This window comes from Anopheles moucheti, chromosome 2 (assembly GCF_943734755.1).
Source record: "Anopheles moucheti chromosome 2, idAnoMoucSN_F20_07, whole genome shotgun sequence".
Lineage (NCBI taxonomy): Eukaryota > Metazoa > Arthropoda > Insecta > Diptera > Culicidae > Anopheles > Anopheles moucheti.
Window position 1 is genome coordinate 19,331,328 of NC_069140.1, and position 14,731 is coordinate 19,346,058.

The 14,731-nt window shown below is 42.1% G+C and overlaps 1 protein-coding gene across 1 annotated transcript in view; it reads right to left on the bottom strand.

Moving 5' to 3' along the window:
- The window catches only part of LOC128297657 (protein tincar), a 29,866-nt gene extending 16,556 nt beyond the window's left edge, over positions 1-13,310 (bottom strand). The window contains exons 1-2 of the mRNA XM_053033337.1: positions 12,721-13,310; positions 10,787-10,908 (exon numbers count right to left, since the gene is read on the bottom strand). Coding sequence (XP_052889297.1) covers positions 10,787-10,908; positions 12,721-13,310 — 712 coding nt within the window. The remainder of the gene's footprint in view (positions 1-10,786; positions 10,909-12,720) is intronic.
- Positions 13,311-14,731: the final 1,421 nt, after the last annotated feature.

The window sequence follows — 14,731 nt, forward strand, 5'->3', positions numbered from 1 at the left end:
TGTCCTCTGCCACCGGGCGAAAAGTAGTAAAGTGGATTCAGCTGAGGTATTAAGCGGTTTGTACGTTACGGTTGATAATTGAAGAAGAAAATGAAATAATGTGCTAAATCGATGTTAAGTTGATATAAAAATTAAAGTGTAATATTATGTTAGATTAAATTAATAATTAATGAAACGAAAGATGATTTTCTCGTACTAATAAAAATCGTTGAAAAATATTTAAGGCAATTAAGGTCGATTAGTTTGTAGCAATTTCGAGAATTAAGTGATCATGTTAATTGTGCAGTTTATCATTCAATACTATTGTACATTAAAATAGGTATCATAAATACTTTCGATCTTATCATTATCATCCTTTTGCTAGATCTTTTATCCACTGTAAGAATAAAATCACTCAAACTAAACTGATAACACCCCTGAATACTTCTGAACAGGCAAAAGTGCAAATGCAATTTGCATTTAAAGCACCTTATCTTCCATCCAGGAAAGCAAACACGAATGCTTGCTGCAATGCAAAAGAGCAACATTTTCCGCATTAAAATAAACAAAATACCACAATCGGAAAAAAAAATGCGATAAAAAGCACTGACATCAAAGCAATTCCCGCACGAAAAAGGACGCGATTTTTCACCTTCCCGAGAACCTGCACCGGAACCGCTCGTACTATAATCTTTTCCCCGCTAGCGTACACATCACCAGTTTAAGTCGCGAAGAAAGGAAGTGAAATGAGCTAAAATGTCGGTGGAAAATACAATTATGGCACCGTTAGGGAAATGCCGTCCGCGCCAAGATGCAGACAGACGCGTCAAAACGCCTCTGGAATGGGGAAGTGTCCCAGCACGGATGAGGCGCAGTGGTGGTTTTTGTAAACTTTCTTTTGTGTTCTTTACTTTTAGTGCTTTAGTTCGCTTTTATGCATACAATTTTGAGCAAATTTATTTTCATTGAATTAAAATCATTTTGTACTTGTGGTGTCACTTTCCATGTTTAGTCACTTTCAGATTTCGCTGCTGAACGGGGACGCTGTATTGATTTTAACGGGCAAGTAGTAAAAAGTTTTTCTGCAAGCAGATAACAATTTCAAAGATAACAAAAACACTTTTCGTGCAGGAAAGTAATGAAACAAAGAGCGTACGGTGTGATAGTAAGCTAAAGAGAAGCAAATCATGAAACGTGAAATATAAAACAGAACAAGTAATAGTAGAAAAATGTACGGCGAGCAGATAATATGAAAGGAACAAAGTACATACATAAAGAGAGAATAAAAATATGACAAAAATACACACAGGTAAAAGAAAAGCAAGTACTTAAGAAATTTTCCAAGTATAAACACGAAGCAAGATGAAAGAAATGAAGCAGCTGTGAAGATGCGGAAAAACAAAACAGGACTAATAACACCATTACTGATAAGACATAATCCTCACGAATGAAGCGAATGTCTCCTGAATGTGTATGCAAAGAAAGCGAAAGCTGCTGGTAGGCTGTGACTTGGGAGATTGAATCTATTTCCGCTTCTTCATCGCAAAAAAGGGAGCGTTGGTCATTGGCTGTACGGTATCGTTTCCTTTTTTTCCACGGATCTCGGAGAGGTGGGCGCATGCTTTGTTGGTTTTTTATATGTTTTCCATTTTGACTGTGCCTCTGTTTTGTATTTCCGGCTAAACAAAAGCCAAGCGGGCGAACCTGTACGTTTCGTTTATAAAATAGGATCAATGCCTTTTATCCTGTTAGCCTTTGATTGGCCGTTAGCTGAGGTCCGGTGTGGTGCGAGACTGTCGGGTGGGATAGTTTGCAATTTAGCTGGTGCTTTTATCAACTGTACGTTCGGTGTGTTTTCTTTCCGGTGCGGATGATGGTTGCATTCGAAAGACGTATTCTTCGTGAGGTTAGATAGTTGGTTTCGATTTTCCTATTTTTTTCTTTTCGCTTTGGTCATGGAAAACAAAGGAAAGGAATATCTGTGGTGGCTGAACGCGGAAAGGAGATCGATTCGTCAGGGACCATTTGCTTATATTTGCTTTAGCCTTGAAGGAATGATGAATTTTCGCAACTCTGCAGTCCACGCGTGCACAAGGCGCTGTAGGAATTTGATTAAAATTTGCACAGAAAACACTTTTTTCTAATGAAATGCAAATGAGTTTGGGTAAGAAGTGGATTTTGATTGAAAGTATTAAATCATTATTGTAAGCATTTCGTTACGCGCTGAATTTTCAGTTGTTTGGAGGCGTGTAGTGTCGCTCTCTTCGTATATGCCATTCGTATAAGCCAGAAAATTCGCCAGAGGAGTCTGAATCTTTTTTTGAGTTTATTTATAGAATAAACCCCCATACTGCGAGAATTATCAGGCCTACGAATATTCTGATTCTAGGAAGCAATTCCGTCGGTATTGCTGTTTCCCCTCCATGATTGTTTCCCTCGTTTTGTCTATCCGAAATATCATCGCTTGATTTGGCGGCCATTTCACCGGTCGGCTAGCTTAGCCGGTAGCCTATTTGATGTTCCAATTTCAAAGGATTGCAATTTGAATAGACCCATTGCGCATTTATCATCCACTGCACGGCTAAAGTTGATGAACGTTCTCAGCCATCTTTTCTGGATGACTGCACCATCCGGCATCCGGCGCCACAGGTAAGCAACGTCAGTCAAGCACAGTCAGAAAGGCATCATTAGTTATGCAAATGTGGTCAGCCAGTGCTGACTGTACCACCCGATCAGGATAGTTGCTGCCGGAGGGCAATTGTTCGGATTTTATCGGTCACCAAGGTGCCACCAGGGTTTATTATCTCTGACGATGGTGGCAACTATCGTACAATTCGAAAGCGTTCGAGATTACTGAACCGGGAGAGATTATCCAACGGCGTGTTTGCCGCTTAATGCTGAGAAAATGGGATTTATTGGATCCCTCCTGTTGGTTGCAGGAGAAATGTAAATGACACATAAAACGAGGCGAATGATATAAGGCTTCACTACGAGTGGGTTGATTGAAAAGTGCCCGAGGAAAGGATTCACAAGGAATTATTTTGCGTCATGAAGGTGACCATTGCTTATTGCAAACCCAGATAAATTATCCATTTTACAAATTGTATTTGTATTGTTTCAAATCATGTCTAGAGTTCATCAAAACTATAGCAAAAATGTCAGTTACATGTAACAAGCTTAGTTGGAATAAAAACATAGAAAAAACACCAAAGCTACGTTGGCTTCTGCTTTGTTATAAAAATTATATTAGTTCACCTACAAGTATGTAATATCCTGGACAAACCCCTAATGGTTTTGTGAAATTGTCCTTGTTGAGACTATTTAAATAACAGTAAGCATGATTGTATTTAACCACCCACATAACAACTAAATATGTTCACACACACTGTTGCATTCATCCGTCCGTGCATTGTCCGAGCGGTTGCCGTTTGCCGAATGCAAATTCAAGTGCACGAAATACAAGCCGATCATGTTTGTTTCGACTAAAGTGCAATTATGCTTCGTTACGCACACGGCCAACCCCGGTAAAGCTCTGCGCCGCTCTGCGTGCCGGTACTGTTCGGGTGGCATTTATAATTGAAACCGTTTATCATCGGTTGGTCAATGTTTTGCCGGAGCGTTGCATTCATCCACTGTCTCCCGGAACGGTTTGCTGCCGGTGTTGCAGGGATGTAGTTATAAAAGCGAAAATTATATCCGAGCCTTTAGGTGTAGGCAGGCATGTGGTTGATTGTCTTGCAAGTCGTCGAAACGGGACGTTCAGCAGTGTTTGCTTAAGGCAGCACAAAACCAGCTAGCTATGTTTGATTTATGTTCTTGGTTGAATGACGACGGAACGAACCGTACCTAAAGGGCAAAAGCTTTTGGTGAACCTACACCAAACGACATATATATTTTGGAAAGGAAGTTATATTTCAAAGCGATTTGAAAGCTTATTGTTGTAGAAAATTCTAAAAACAGTTCACCGTGTTGTGGCCCATTTCTTTGCCTAACCTTGCTATGCTAAGAGTAAAATACTATCCGTTTTTTTGCATATGATTTTTGCTTGCGATCTACTAGCGAGTTGAATATCGCTTTATTCCGGTTCATCAAATTCATCTTGAAGGTGCGGTTAAATTGAAACACCACTGAAAAGGGGTTCGGTATTCCAGCTCCCTACCAATGCAATCCAAAAAAAAGCATCCCAAAAGAAAACTCCGCTCGTACTTGTCTTCAAATGGAAAACGACGGACACGGCACAAGGAATGAAAGAAGCAAAATCAATTTCGTGTATACTTTGTATCGGTTGAGTTACCTTCACGATTATAAACTTCCCCAGCTGTACGGAAACCTTATCCGCAACTGGAACAGCGAAGAAAGTATCCTTCGACGGGCTTATTTTTTGGGGACGATGGGTTAGGTTAAAAGGGTTAAGAAAATTAAGCCCTAATGCCTATATTCCAATGACCATTACACGCAAACTGACCCCTCGGTTCGGGAATGTTTACTACATCGCCCATAGCACGCACGTTTGAACTCCTGCGTCAATTTGTGAGGTGTTGAAGAGTGGGTGAGAGTTGGTCACGATGGGCAAAATTGTAAAGTAGACAAAACAAAATAGGGAAAAAGGGATCCAACATACCCCTTTTCAATACAATCACTCACCTCCATCCTACCTTCTTATGGATGAATGAGAAAATATGGATTCAATTTATCAATTTCCCTCAACCGAAACGTTTTTTCTTTCTTCTGCAGGGAATTTTTCGAGTCTGTTCGATTAGGCCCAAGGTGATCGAGATGATAGAATCACTAAGTAGATGCAATTGAGTGGAAGTATATTTACATACAAAATTTATGTAAATATTGTTGTTCAAGAAAAGAAGCAATTTTTATGCTGCAAGCTGCTCTGCCAGTGTGGGCAATGGAGTCGCCGTGTTTAAGAGGAACCCTTAGTGGACTGATATCATTTAAACCACATTTGAAGCACAACATCTCAGTAATAGTATGTTCGGCCTTTTTTACATTCTACCACGCGTCTAGTGTTTGGAATAGTTACTATTTGTTGCTTTCGTGTTGTACTTGCAACCCAAAATAAACACACATTACATGTACGCCAAAGCGCCTACGGCAGAATGGTTGGCATTTCCTTATCGCACCGACAGCTTCCGGTGGCAACCATCGTATTTCATCGTCCGCTCGACTACCACGATGCGCTGTGTTGATGGTTGGCAACTTTCCCAAAACCAGCACACCCAACAGCACAATTCTGCGGACAAGCGTGAAACAGGTATTTACCGAAGGTTTCGGTGGTTTTGTCGGTAACCCTCCCCCCTCCTTCCGAAAGGACATTCTTTCTGACTTCCGGCAGCTCAATCACGCCAAAGAAAGTAAGGAACGGTGCGAGGATATGTGCATGCGAACAATTTATGTTTCCTCTACGGGTGAAAATTGGTTGCAGTGCGAGTGAGGCTGAAGCAAAACAAAACAAAAAAATACGCTAGTGTGGCTGCTGCTAGTCGTCTCGACGGTATTTCCTACCTCATTTGCATTGGCTGCTAAATTTTCGCATCGACCGGGGAGAGATAGTTTCGCCAAACCCCCCAAAAGAAAAAGTTCGACGCAAGCCAGGTGAAAACTTTTCTACTCTGGTTGCATCATTGCCGAGGTAATGGGAGCGAAGCATTTCTAAGTTTGCTATAACACGGAGAGGAAAAACTTTACCGTGGTCTTATTTTGGCCAGTTTTTTTTTTGCTGATGAGATCTTGTATGCGCTTTCGGTGCGTTGGGGCTGTGGAAAAGCGGGAGGTTTTTGGCAAACTCATGCAATTATGCTGGTTTCTTATGATGTATTTTCATGAGCCACCTGAGCCGTTAGATCCGCAACATGAGGCATAATGGAGTTTCGCTCTATGCTTGGAATTTCATACTCACCATAGTATGAAGTAAATTGTCGGAGGAATTTTCCGTTGGTAGGTGGGAGGATTAATTAAAATACCTATCCAACAACAAAGAACTATCAAATAGAGTTGCGCAATATTACATTGATGTGATGCGTCGATGTATGAATTCACAATCCCCTGCATGAACTGAGCAAAGTAGCAGACACTGAAAAACCTGAAAACCTTCTCCAACTCTTTAGGAATTTAATATCGCTTACGCAATAGTAACATAAACAGGCTTTCAATATGTCACAGCTTATCAAGAATCTAATTTGTTTGAGAAATGCAGTCAGCCACATAATCTTCTTTTCTCTTCCGTTTCGAATCGCGTCTCGCTCACAGTGTGATGAATTCGCTGCCGACGACAGATTTCAGCCAATCAGTTCCAGCATTGAACCTGATCAGTGCAACCGGAAGAAGCATCACGTTGACAGCTGTCGTTCGTTAGTGTTAGTTATTCCATTATTGTGCCGTTGCCGCAAAGCAGGCAAAAAAGCGTAGGAAAGGTGAAAAAGGAGAATTGTGCAGATGTTCATTGCGTTCCCTTTAGCAAACGCAGCTCAATATGTTGAGCTAGTGGTTTGAAGAAATAGTATAAAACGTCATAATAGCCTCTGTTTGCAAAATCTTCAATAGATGTGCGTTGTGTTAATGAATTTTATCGAATTAATGTCTGTCTGGATGGCTTCATGTCACCTTTTTGATCTTGTGCTTCTAAAGTCTAAATCGTGCAAAACGTGTCAATAACCTTTTGGCAAGCTAAGTGTCGCAAGGCATTTGTCTCTCTCTTTCTTGTTTTTTCGACCCCTCCTTTTGGACCCACAACCGTTCAGTAAAATGTAGCAAATTACAGTTTAAAAGCTATTAATTTACGGCCGTTCGCTTGGTTGCACATTCTCGAAGAAAATTATCTACCCCCTTGCCCAGCCGATACTATCTCTCGTGTATCGATTTTCTAGTCATTCTGTCGTAACCTCTCTTTTGGTTCTTTCGATTCCTTGGCGAGTTCCCTTTCTGAGCAGGATGGGGGTGTGTCGTGAACCCCAAAGGGGTAGGTGTGACGAGGAAGGGAGGAGGGAGCTGGGCGACGTTTCGGGCAAGTGATGTGTTTTATGAGAAAAGTTTCGCCGGGCTGATTTCCCCCGGGGACAAACCTTGTCGTCCCAAACCCTTCGAATGAGGCCAAAAGGCAAACCTCCAATGAAAGGTGTACGTGTACATTGTGGTAAAATGTTGAGGAAATAGAAGGGAATGAGCGCAGATACGGAGAGGAAATGAACAAGGATGACTTACAATTACATTAAAGATTTTTTTCTTTGTACGTGTGAGTAAAGTTTGAAAGGAAAAGTGTTATTTCTTAAATGCCTGTTTCTTGTTCCGGCTCTCGTTACAATAATTTGGTTAATATTTTATAGCATGTTGGGGTTAGTTATTTATGAGGAATGGTTTTTTTTATTGTATTTCGATCGTTTACTTAGTTAAATTGTGGTGGTATTTCCGTTTATTTAAACTTCATTTTAGGATCTTTTGAAATATTTTTAAAATGTATATGTTTTTTTTATATATTCCGTGATGTGATTATGAAATAAATCACCTTTCACATTTATCTGCACCTGCAGTGCATAAACATTTTCAGCTGAAGTATTTTGTCACAGCACTCGACCGAAACGGTACCCTTTGCGAATATCATGAAAAATGAAAAATTAAATGCCAGCTTTGGTGTCCATGTGCTGATCGGAGGTAAAATCAAACCGAGAAATTGCGCGCTGTAAATCAATTCTGACAGCGCGTAATAGGCGTACACTGTCATTTGCTTGGCCAGCAGGACACTCGGCAGGTTTCGAACACGACTTCCGGCAGCGGAATGTACAAAGGATCCATTTTTCTGAAGCGCGCGCGTGAGGGAATGTGACCAGATGGTGCCAATGTTTCGTAGCGCTGCACCGTACCTAATGTTAAATGTGACTGGACGGGGATTGGCTTGGAGTGTCGCGTAGAGGATCTCTGCACTTTGCGCACCCTATCCGTATCGGCTGTCCGATGGACACGGGGTGTGCCCATGTTTTATTTTGGTGTGCTATCCCGGAACAGGCGTGCTACTGCCGCAGGAAAACGCAGGAAAACTTATTTTTAAATCATGATGACGATTTTATCCCTCGTCTACTTTTGGGAGTGTTCGGGAAGTTTGGCGCACAGAAGTTTTCCGGTATACGTGTAAGGAGACTGGAACTAAATCGTGATGGTGGGCAAAAAGGTTTATATTGATGTTATCGATAAGCGAACATATTTAACATGGGTTTAGTAGGGATTTTAAGCATCACAGCGTAAAGTATTATAAGGCACTTAAGTGTTACGTGTGAGAGAAGAAGTAGTCGAAAAAAACAACAGGGGGAATAGATGTTGCATGATAATTTTGTTGGAAACTAAGAGCGGGGAATGCTGCATTCGTGAGATTTATTATTGTTATAAGTTTAAAAAATGCTTACATTTGTGAAAGATAACTATTTTCTAGCAGCGGAAGGACTGTAATCAGCTACATTTAACCTTAAGTTATGAATTGTTGAAAAACATTCCTCCATGCAGGAATTGTAGCATACCCGAAGCACTGATTTAAAATAGTTATTGAGCTTCTCTACGTACCGCACAGCAACGATGCGCAGGACTAGTTTTATCCAATTAGGCTCATTCGTAAATGAAGTAATTTGAACACTGGCCACACGAGCGAGTCACGGACGGTTTGCATTAGAATAATTACAATTGATGATAATGTGGCTTACCGCATGGGATGTAAAGCGATACGAAACAGGAAATGCAACAAATGGATTAAGTATGCAATTCGATATTGTGCATGAAAAAGGCAGAACGAACATAATTTAATATGAATGTACAGCACACGTTCAACATCCTTTAATAAGCATTTTTGTTTGACAGAGGTTGTGTGCAATAATACTCTTGACGCTCGTGGTACTGGTTCGAATATGACGCTCAGCAGCAAAAACATCCAAAATCCAATTATTGGCATTGCGAATGATCGTGTCGCGTTGTTGCGCGAGATGCTTCCCGCAAACAAGCCTTTTCTGCAAATTTCTCAATCCAATTAATTTCAGCTCATGGTTATCATTTAAGCTGAAGCGCTTTCCCGCCGGGTGGAAGGAAAGCTCGCTCGGGAAAGGAAAATTTAATTATTGCAATAATAAAGCATGACAGGATCTGCCATCATCCGCGCTGACATAAAATCATTGTTGACAACAGTGGAACATTACACCTCCCGTGGCATGTCGCAACACGAGAGCTTCTTCAGCGTGGAGGGAGATGAAAACCGGATTATGACACCGATCCGCAGCCAAGGCTTGAAATGTGGCTTGTAATATGGCGACACCACCCACGGTATGTGAACCCGGAAAGCTGACACTTTAAAGCTCCTGGGAAGGTCCTCAAGAAAAGTCCTCCCCCGTTGGTTGAAGAGGATGGAACACCGGATGGGTGCGAAACAGGTAGGAAAACAAATTGGGGACTTATATTTTACACCGGCAAACAAACTAATCGCCCACCAAATGGAACCGGGCACTATCCACTTCCGGTGGCACTCTGGCACGGAAAAGTGGGTTGGATACCGATCAACGGTTTCGGTATTTACGTTCCAGGGATGGTCTGGAAGGAGAAGCACTCTTGTGCTTGAGAGAATTTCGAAACCCGTAACGTTCATAACATACTCGCGCTAGGGAGGGTGAAAACCCAAACCGGATAAAGACCACCCTTGTATGCTTCGGGGAGTTTCGGAGCCGTGCGTTCCAACTGCACATTAATTCATTCTTATTTATTGTCATCTTTAATTTCAGTTAGCTTTTCCATTAGAAAGTTTCGCAGGTGAAATAGTGCTTTCCGGTTTCCAGTGTGGTGGGAAACCGGTGCAATAGCGTGAAATCGTTAGCCGGTTAGCTTTCCTGCTGGACGGCAGAACAAGTAGCGAAAGAATGCTGTGGAAACCAACTGCCATCTGTACGTGAAGAAGCACGCTGAATTGGGGATTGTTTATCGACTGGAAAGGGAATACACTCCGCTTTAGAACACAACAAGCGGCACCAAAACGGAAGCGAACGAGAAACGTAAGGCAAGAAGTAATGTGATGGCTTAATAAAGTTTTGCGTTCGTTGCGGGGAAAATCGGGGTAGAGCTTTCCTGCACGGTGGAAAATATGTGGCAAAGAATGTGCTTTGTAATAATTTTCATTAAAATAATACCGTACATGAAGAGGAAAAACAAAACCAGATATCCATTTAATGTTGATACCGCTTAGGGTTTTCCTAGCAACGTTAAAACCCCTATTGTAAAATGCCATCAATGCGGTTCTTCGGAAAATCTTTCTCTGGTTTTTTTTTTTTCACACACAATAAGTATAAACGTACACGTAAACGGGTTGCACCGTACCCGGATGCGACGGGCTTCTATTAACACTTGATCCTATTTCTATTGTCGTGGTTCTATTTTCCATTTTACTTTCCCGGCGACGGTCTGTAATTGGATTTTCTCGGTATAATTTCCCATTGTCAAGGGCAAGGCTTAGGGCGCGTCATTCGTTGCGGTTACTGCACGTCCCGAAAGCTGCTTGGCTAGAATGTTTGGGAAATGAGCTGGAAATAATGTGCCCGCACCGTAAGGTGGGCTGCTTTACACAACCTTTTTTGCTGATATTTTCTAAGAAAATACTTCAAATTGGCTGGAAAACCCAAGCTCTTTGCGAAAAAGTATTTAGCTCTGGGTGAATGGTGAAGGTGAAAAGAAAATGTGAATGGGACGGTTCTTTTTTAAATTTCCAGGGAAAGTATTTCTATGATATCTTTTGCTTCGTATAGAATGTTTTAAAAATAAATAAAATTGAATACTTTACCTCTTGGTAGGAGTCCATTTTCAATCACTTTGGCTTCTAGCAGCAATCGGGGTAATAGCAGACAGATTGCCGTGATGATATGTATGAAGGCGGATGTTGGACCACCGTGAATCCAAAGAGAACTGATAGGGAGAAATGAAAGAAGTTTTTAAAGTTAGGTGTGCAGTGTTGGTGTTGAAATTTAAATTTTATTCCTGAAATATTTGTTTGGGAATTGGCAGCACCTATCTACCGGTCGGTTTCTTCTTTCGAACGCATTTCCGATGCCTGTTTTTGAATTCCCGAGCCAAAGAATGATTTATAACATAGCATGCGCTTGCATAATTTCGTCCAGTTCAGCTGAGTTAGATCAGCATTAGCAGCTCGTACGGCAAAGTGACAGAAGCGAAAATAGCGCGACGATAAAGAAGCCTCGATAAAAAGAGTTTGCATGTCGCCATGATGCCTGCACTAAGCAGGATGCAAAATACTGCTACTCAAATAGCTCTGGGGCTGAGTGGTATGAATTAAGGACGTCGTTTCCATTACCAGATGGTTGGCTTATTCAAAACTGCACACGTCACCTATAAGGCCAACAGCACAGAGAGCACCATGCAGTGCAAAGATTGAATTGATAAGGTGAAAATGAGTGATAACGCTTAGCAAACAGCAATAATACGTGTTTTTTTGTGAAACTGTGATAAAAATAAGGATGGTGTCTGCTAGATGGCGCTGGATGTGCATAGTGCATCATGTACATAGAATTTTCTTCGCTGATTCGTTAGAATTAGCTTGAATAATGCAAATAATTCTATCTGTTTTTGATTAGAGTTTTATACAATGCACTGCTAAAACTTAAAATATCCCTCCTCCCAACCTACCTCAGTAGACAAAAAATAAATAATCAACACACAGCCAGCAGCTTTCATAGCCGGTAAGTTAGCGCCCAAATGTAGACTATCATTTCTCACCATCTGTACATGTGGCTTCGAATTTATAGTTTGCCTCCCGTTTCTGAAAGCTAGATTGTCGACAGCTTTGTGGCGTTTTCCCAGCATCTGCTACCATTGTTATTAAGCGCCGAGGAAACATCCATCAGCCAGAAAGGATAAACATTTTCGCGTTGGAAGCCGTGCGCCATTCCTGTCGAAATAGTGAATTAGCAAGCAGCGCAATTCAGTGGGAAAGCTTCGCAAGAAGTGGTAGCAATCTCTTAAAGGGAAACATCTTGCTCGCTGCGGCTGACTGCAAATTCGATGCTGGAATTGTGGTGCAGGAGTGTGTGGGATTATGAAGGTTTAGAGTCTTGCACGGTGAAGAATTAGTTGATACTGCGGGCATATCTATCGAAACAACACGTTCCCTTACAAAAGCTAGTCGATTTTCTTCAGGTTTTCGCTTCTTAACCTTGTTTGGTAGCTTCTCGAGGGAGTATAGAGCGTAGGCGAGCTAGTTTTAATTAAAGTTGGTGCTTGTGTTGCCGAATGCTAGCGTGTTCTCATTAGGACAATCCCGATACTCGCCGTTGGTACAAGCTGTCAAGCGAACCGTAGCGTATCGTGATATGCAAAAGTTTAGTCCGTTGGTTTGTGGAAATATCGACAGTATAGGTAAAGAACTCTGGGACCACTTCAGCCATCCTCTGTGCACAATTCCGAAGCGTCGTTAAGGAAGCCATCAAGAGTGCTGATGCTGCAGCGTAATGAGAATATAATGAAAATTGTTTTGATTGTGTTTCGCTGGCAGAAGCACCGGTCGTAATAGATTGCGGTGCCTTGTCTTGTTGCATTAATTGTCTAACAAAGCAAATACAAATACAATTAGCGATGCTGGCGAGGATGGAATCTATTCTCGCGAGTTTTAATACCGATTCTCGTCGAAAGTTGGGCGGTAGAACTTAAATAAGCGAACGCAGCAATGAAGTAAGTCAGATGTGTTTATATTTGTAAACTTACCGCAAAGTTCCTTCGAATGCTTCCTCTTCCAGCCCGTCATGGCCGGCCGGTGTTGAACCCTGCCAGAGCTTAGTGCCTGAGGCCAATTTCATACCATCGTTTGCCAGATTGCCTACGCGAAACAGTGCCGAGGCGAGCAGTAGCGGCAGAAACAGGACAACCAATCCACAGAACACGATCTGTATGTCGAGCTCGGTCGTGGGTTTTTCGTATTTCCAGGTCAGTGCGGACAGCCCGATGTACCGGTGAGTGCCCTGTACGATCAGGTATCCCTGCAGAAGCGTCATCAGAATGCCGTACCAGATGGACCAGAGCGTGTTCAGATGCAGCCGACGGCGTCGATGTTTTCCGGGGTTGATGTCGTTCGCGTTTGTTTGCCGCCGTAGTGAGCCAGAGTTGGTCACGTACTGGGCGGAGGTGTTGCTCGTCAGCACCACGCTGCTGTGCGATATGCTTGAGTTGAGGCTTTGGCATTGCTTGGACGAAGCAGTCGAGGTGGCGGTGATGTTGAGCAATGATCGGTTCTTCTTCGAAACCATCGTTATATCACCACCGTTCTCATACCCCACCAGTGAACCAGTTATGGACATCGTGGTGGATCGACGGTACGGTAGAGCACTGCAGACCTGACGTTATTCAGGGATTGTTGCCGAAAGATGGATCTAGTGATGATGCTGCTGGTACGCTACGTTATGAGGCTATACTACGGCGCTGTAAAGGATTGTCCTTATGAATATGTTCTAATTGCGCAAGTATCTGATAGAACAAAGACTAGAGCCAGCAAAGTCATTGAGCAGTAGACGTACGACGCGGCACAGCAGCGCATGATATACGCCTTGGTAGCCGATGGACGGCCGAATAGCCGAAGGAATGCTCGGGGCTACGTATTTTGGAGCAATCCTTTCGGTAGTTGCCTTCGATATGGTGAGTACGTCATTGCGTCGTGGTTCAGCGATGGACTTCGATCAAAGACTTTTATCTGCGGAAGAAAGCAAAGGAAAAAGATAACAGTTAATATAGTTGCTTAATATGGGAACAGTTTGGCTATTTCTATTAATATTGTTTTGTAAGTTTAATGTGAAATTATAAGCGATCGTGGCAGGTACTTGAGTCAAACATTTCCAATATTGATACGCCTAAAGTTATGCATGTCACATAACACAAATCTCTTTACAACGAGCTAGAACTAGGCAGTCTTTCAGGAATGACGTCAACTATAATAAACCAAACAAAAACTGTACTTTACTTCGTGCCCAGAATGTGTCCTTCTCGGTGACCCGGTGATTTGGGGCTGTACATTTATGTAACATTTTTTGTCGTTTATTTTGCAACTGTCCCTAATCGATGTCAATTTAAAAAGCAGGGAAAGTAAAGGTATATGCAAAAAAAAAACCGAAACAATATATGCTTTTATTTCGTGTGTCGCAAAGGTTTACCGTTGATTGACGAAGGTGCAATACCGAAAAGGGAATGAAAAAGGTCTGACCAAATCTGGCCACTACACCAACCAATCATTGGTCCAATGAACCCCCCCGCGTGAGTCCGATTGTTATTTGTGGCGAAGTGCCATTTGTGTCTCGATATCAGCTAGGGGTCGAGATCCAAACCAGGGATGGCCACATACAATACGGTCCACCTCATCACGAACCATTAGCCCAGATGCTCGAACTTTTACTCCACATTTTTCTCCCTTGCAAAATGGGAGTAAATGTTGGAAGAATTCCAGTAGAAAATTTGTGGAAGCGATTGGTTAAAAACAAGACGAAACACAGAAGCAGAAGCAGGAACGGGAGCAAATTTCTTGCTGTTTTATTGTTTGTTTGTCTCGCCCTGCTTTGTTTGGCCACTCGTAAAACGTAAATTGTACAGTGACGCTGGGGAGAAAATAAAGATTTGAAAAAAAAAGTACAACACAAACCATCACTCGATGGTAGCAGATTTTCATTCACACCGATCGATCGATATTAAGCAACGCTCGACACAACGTGCACGAGGTGAACGTGTCTGGCGG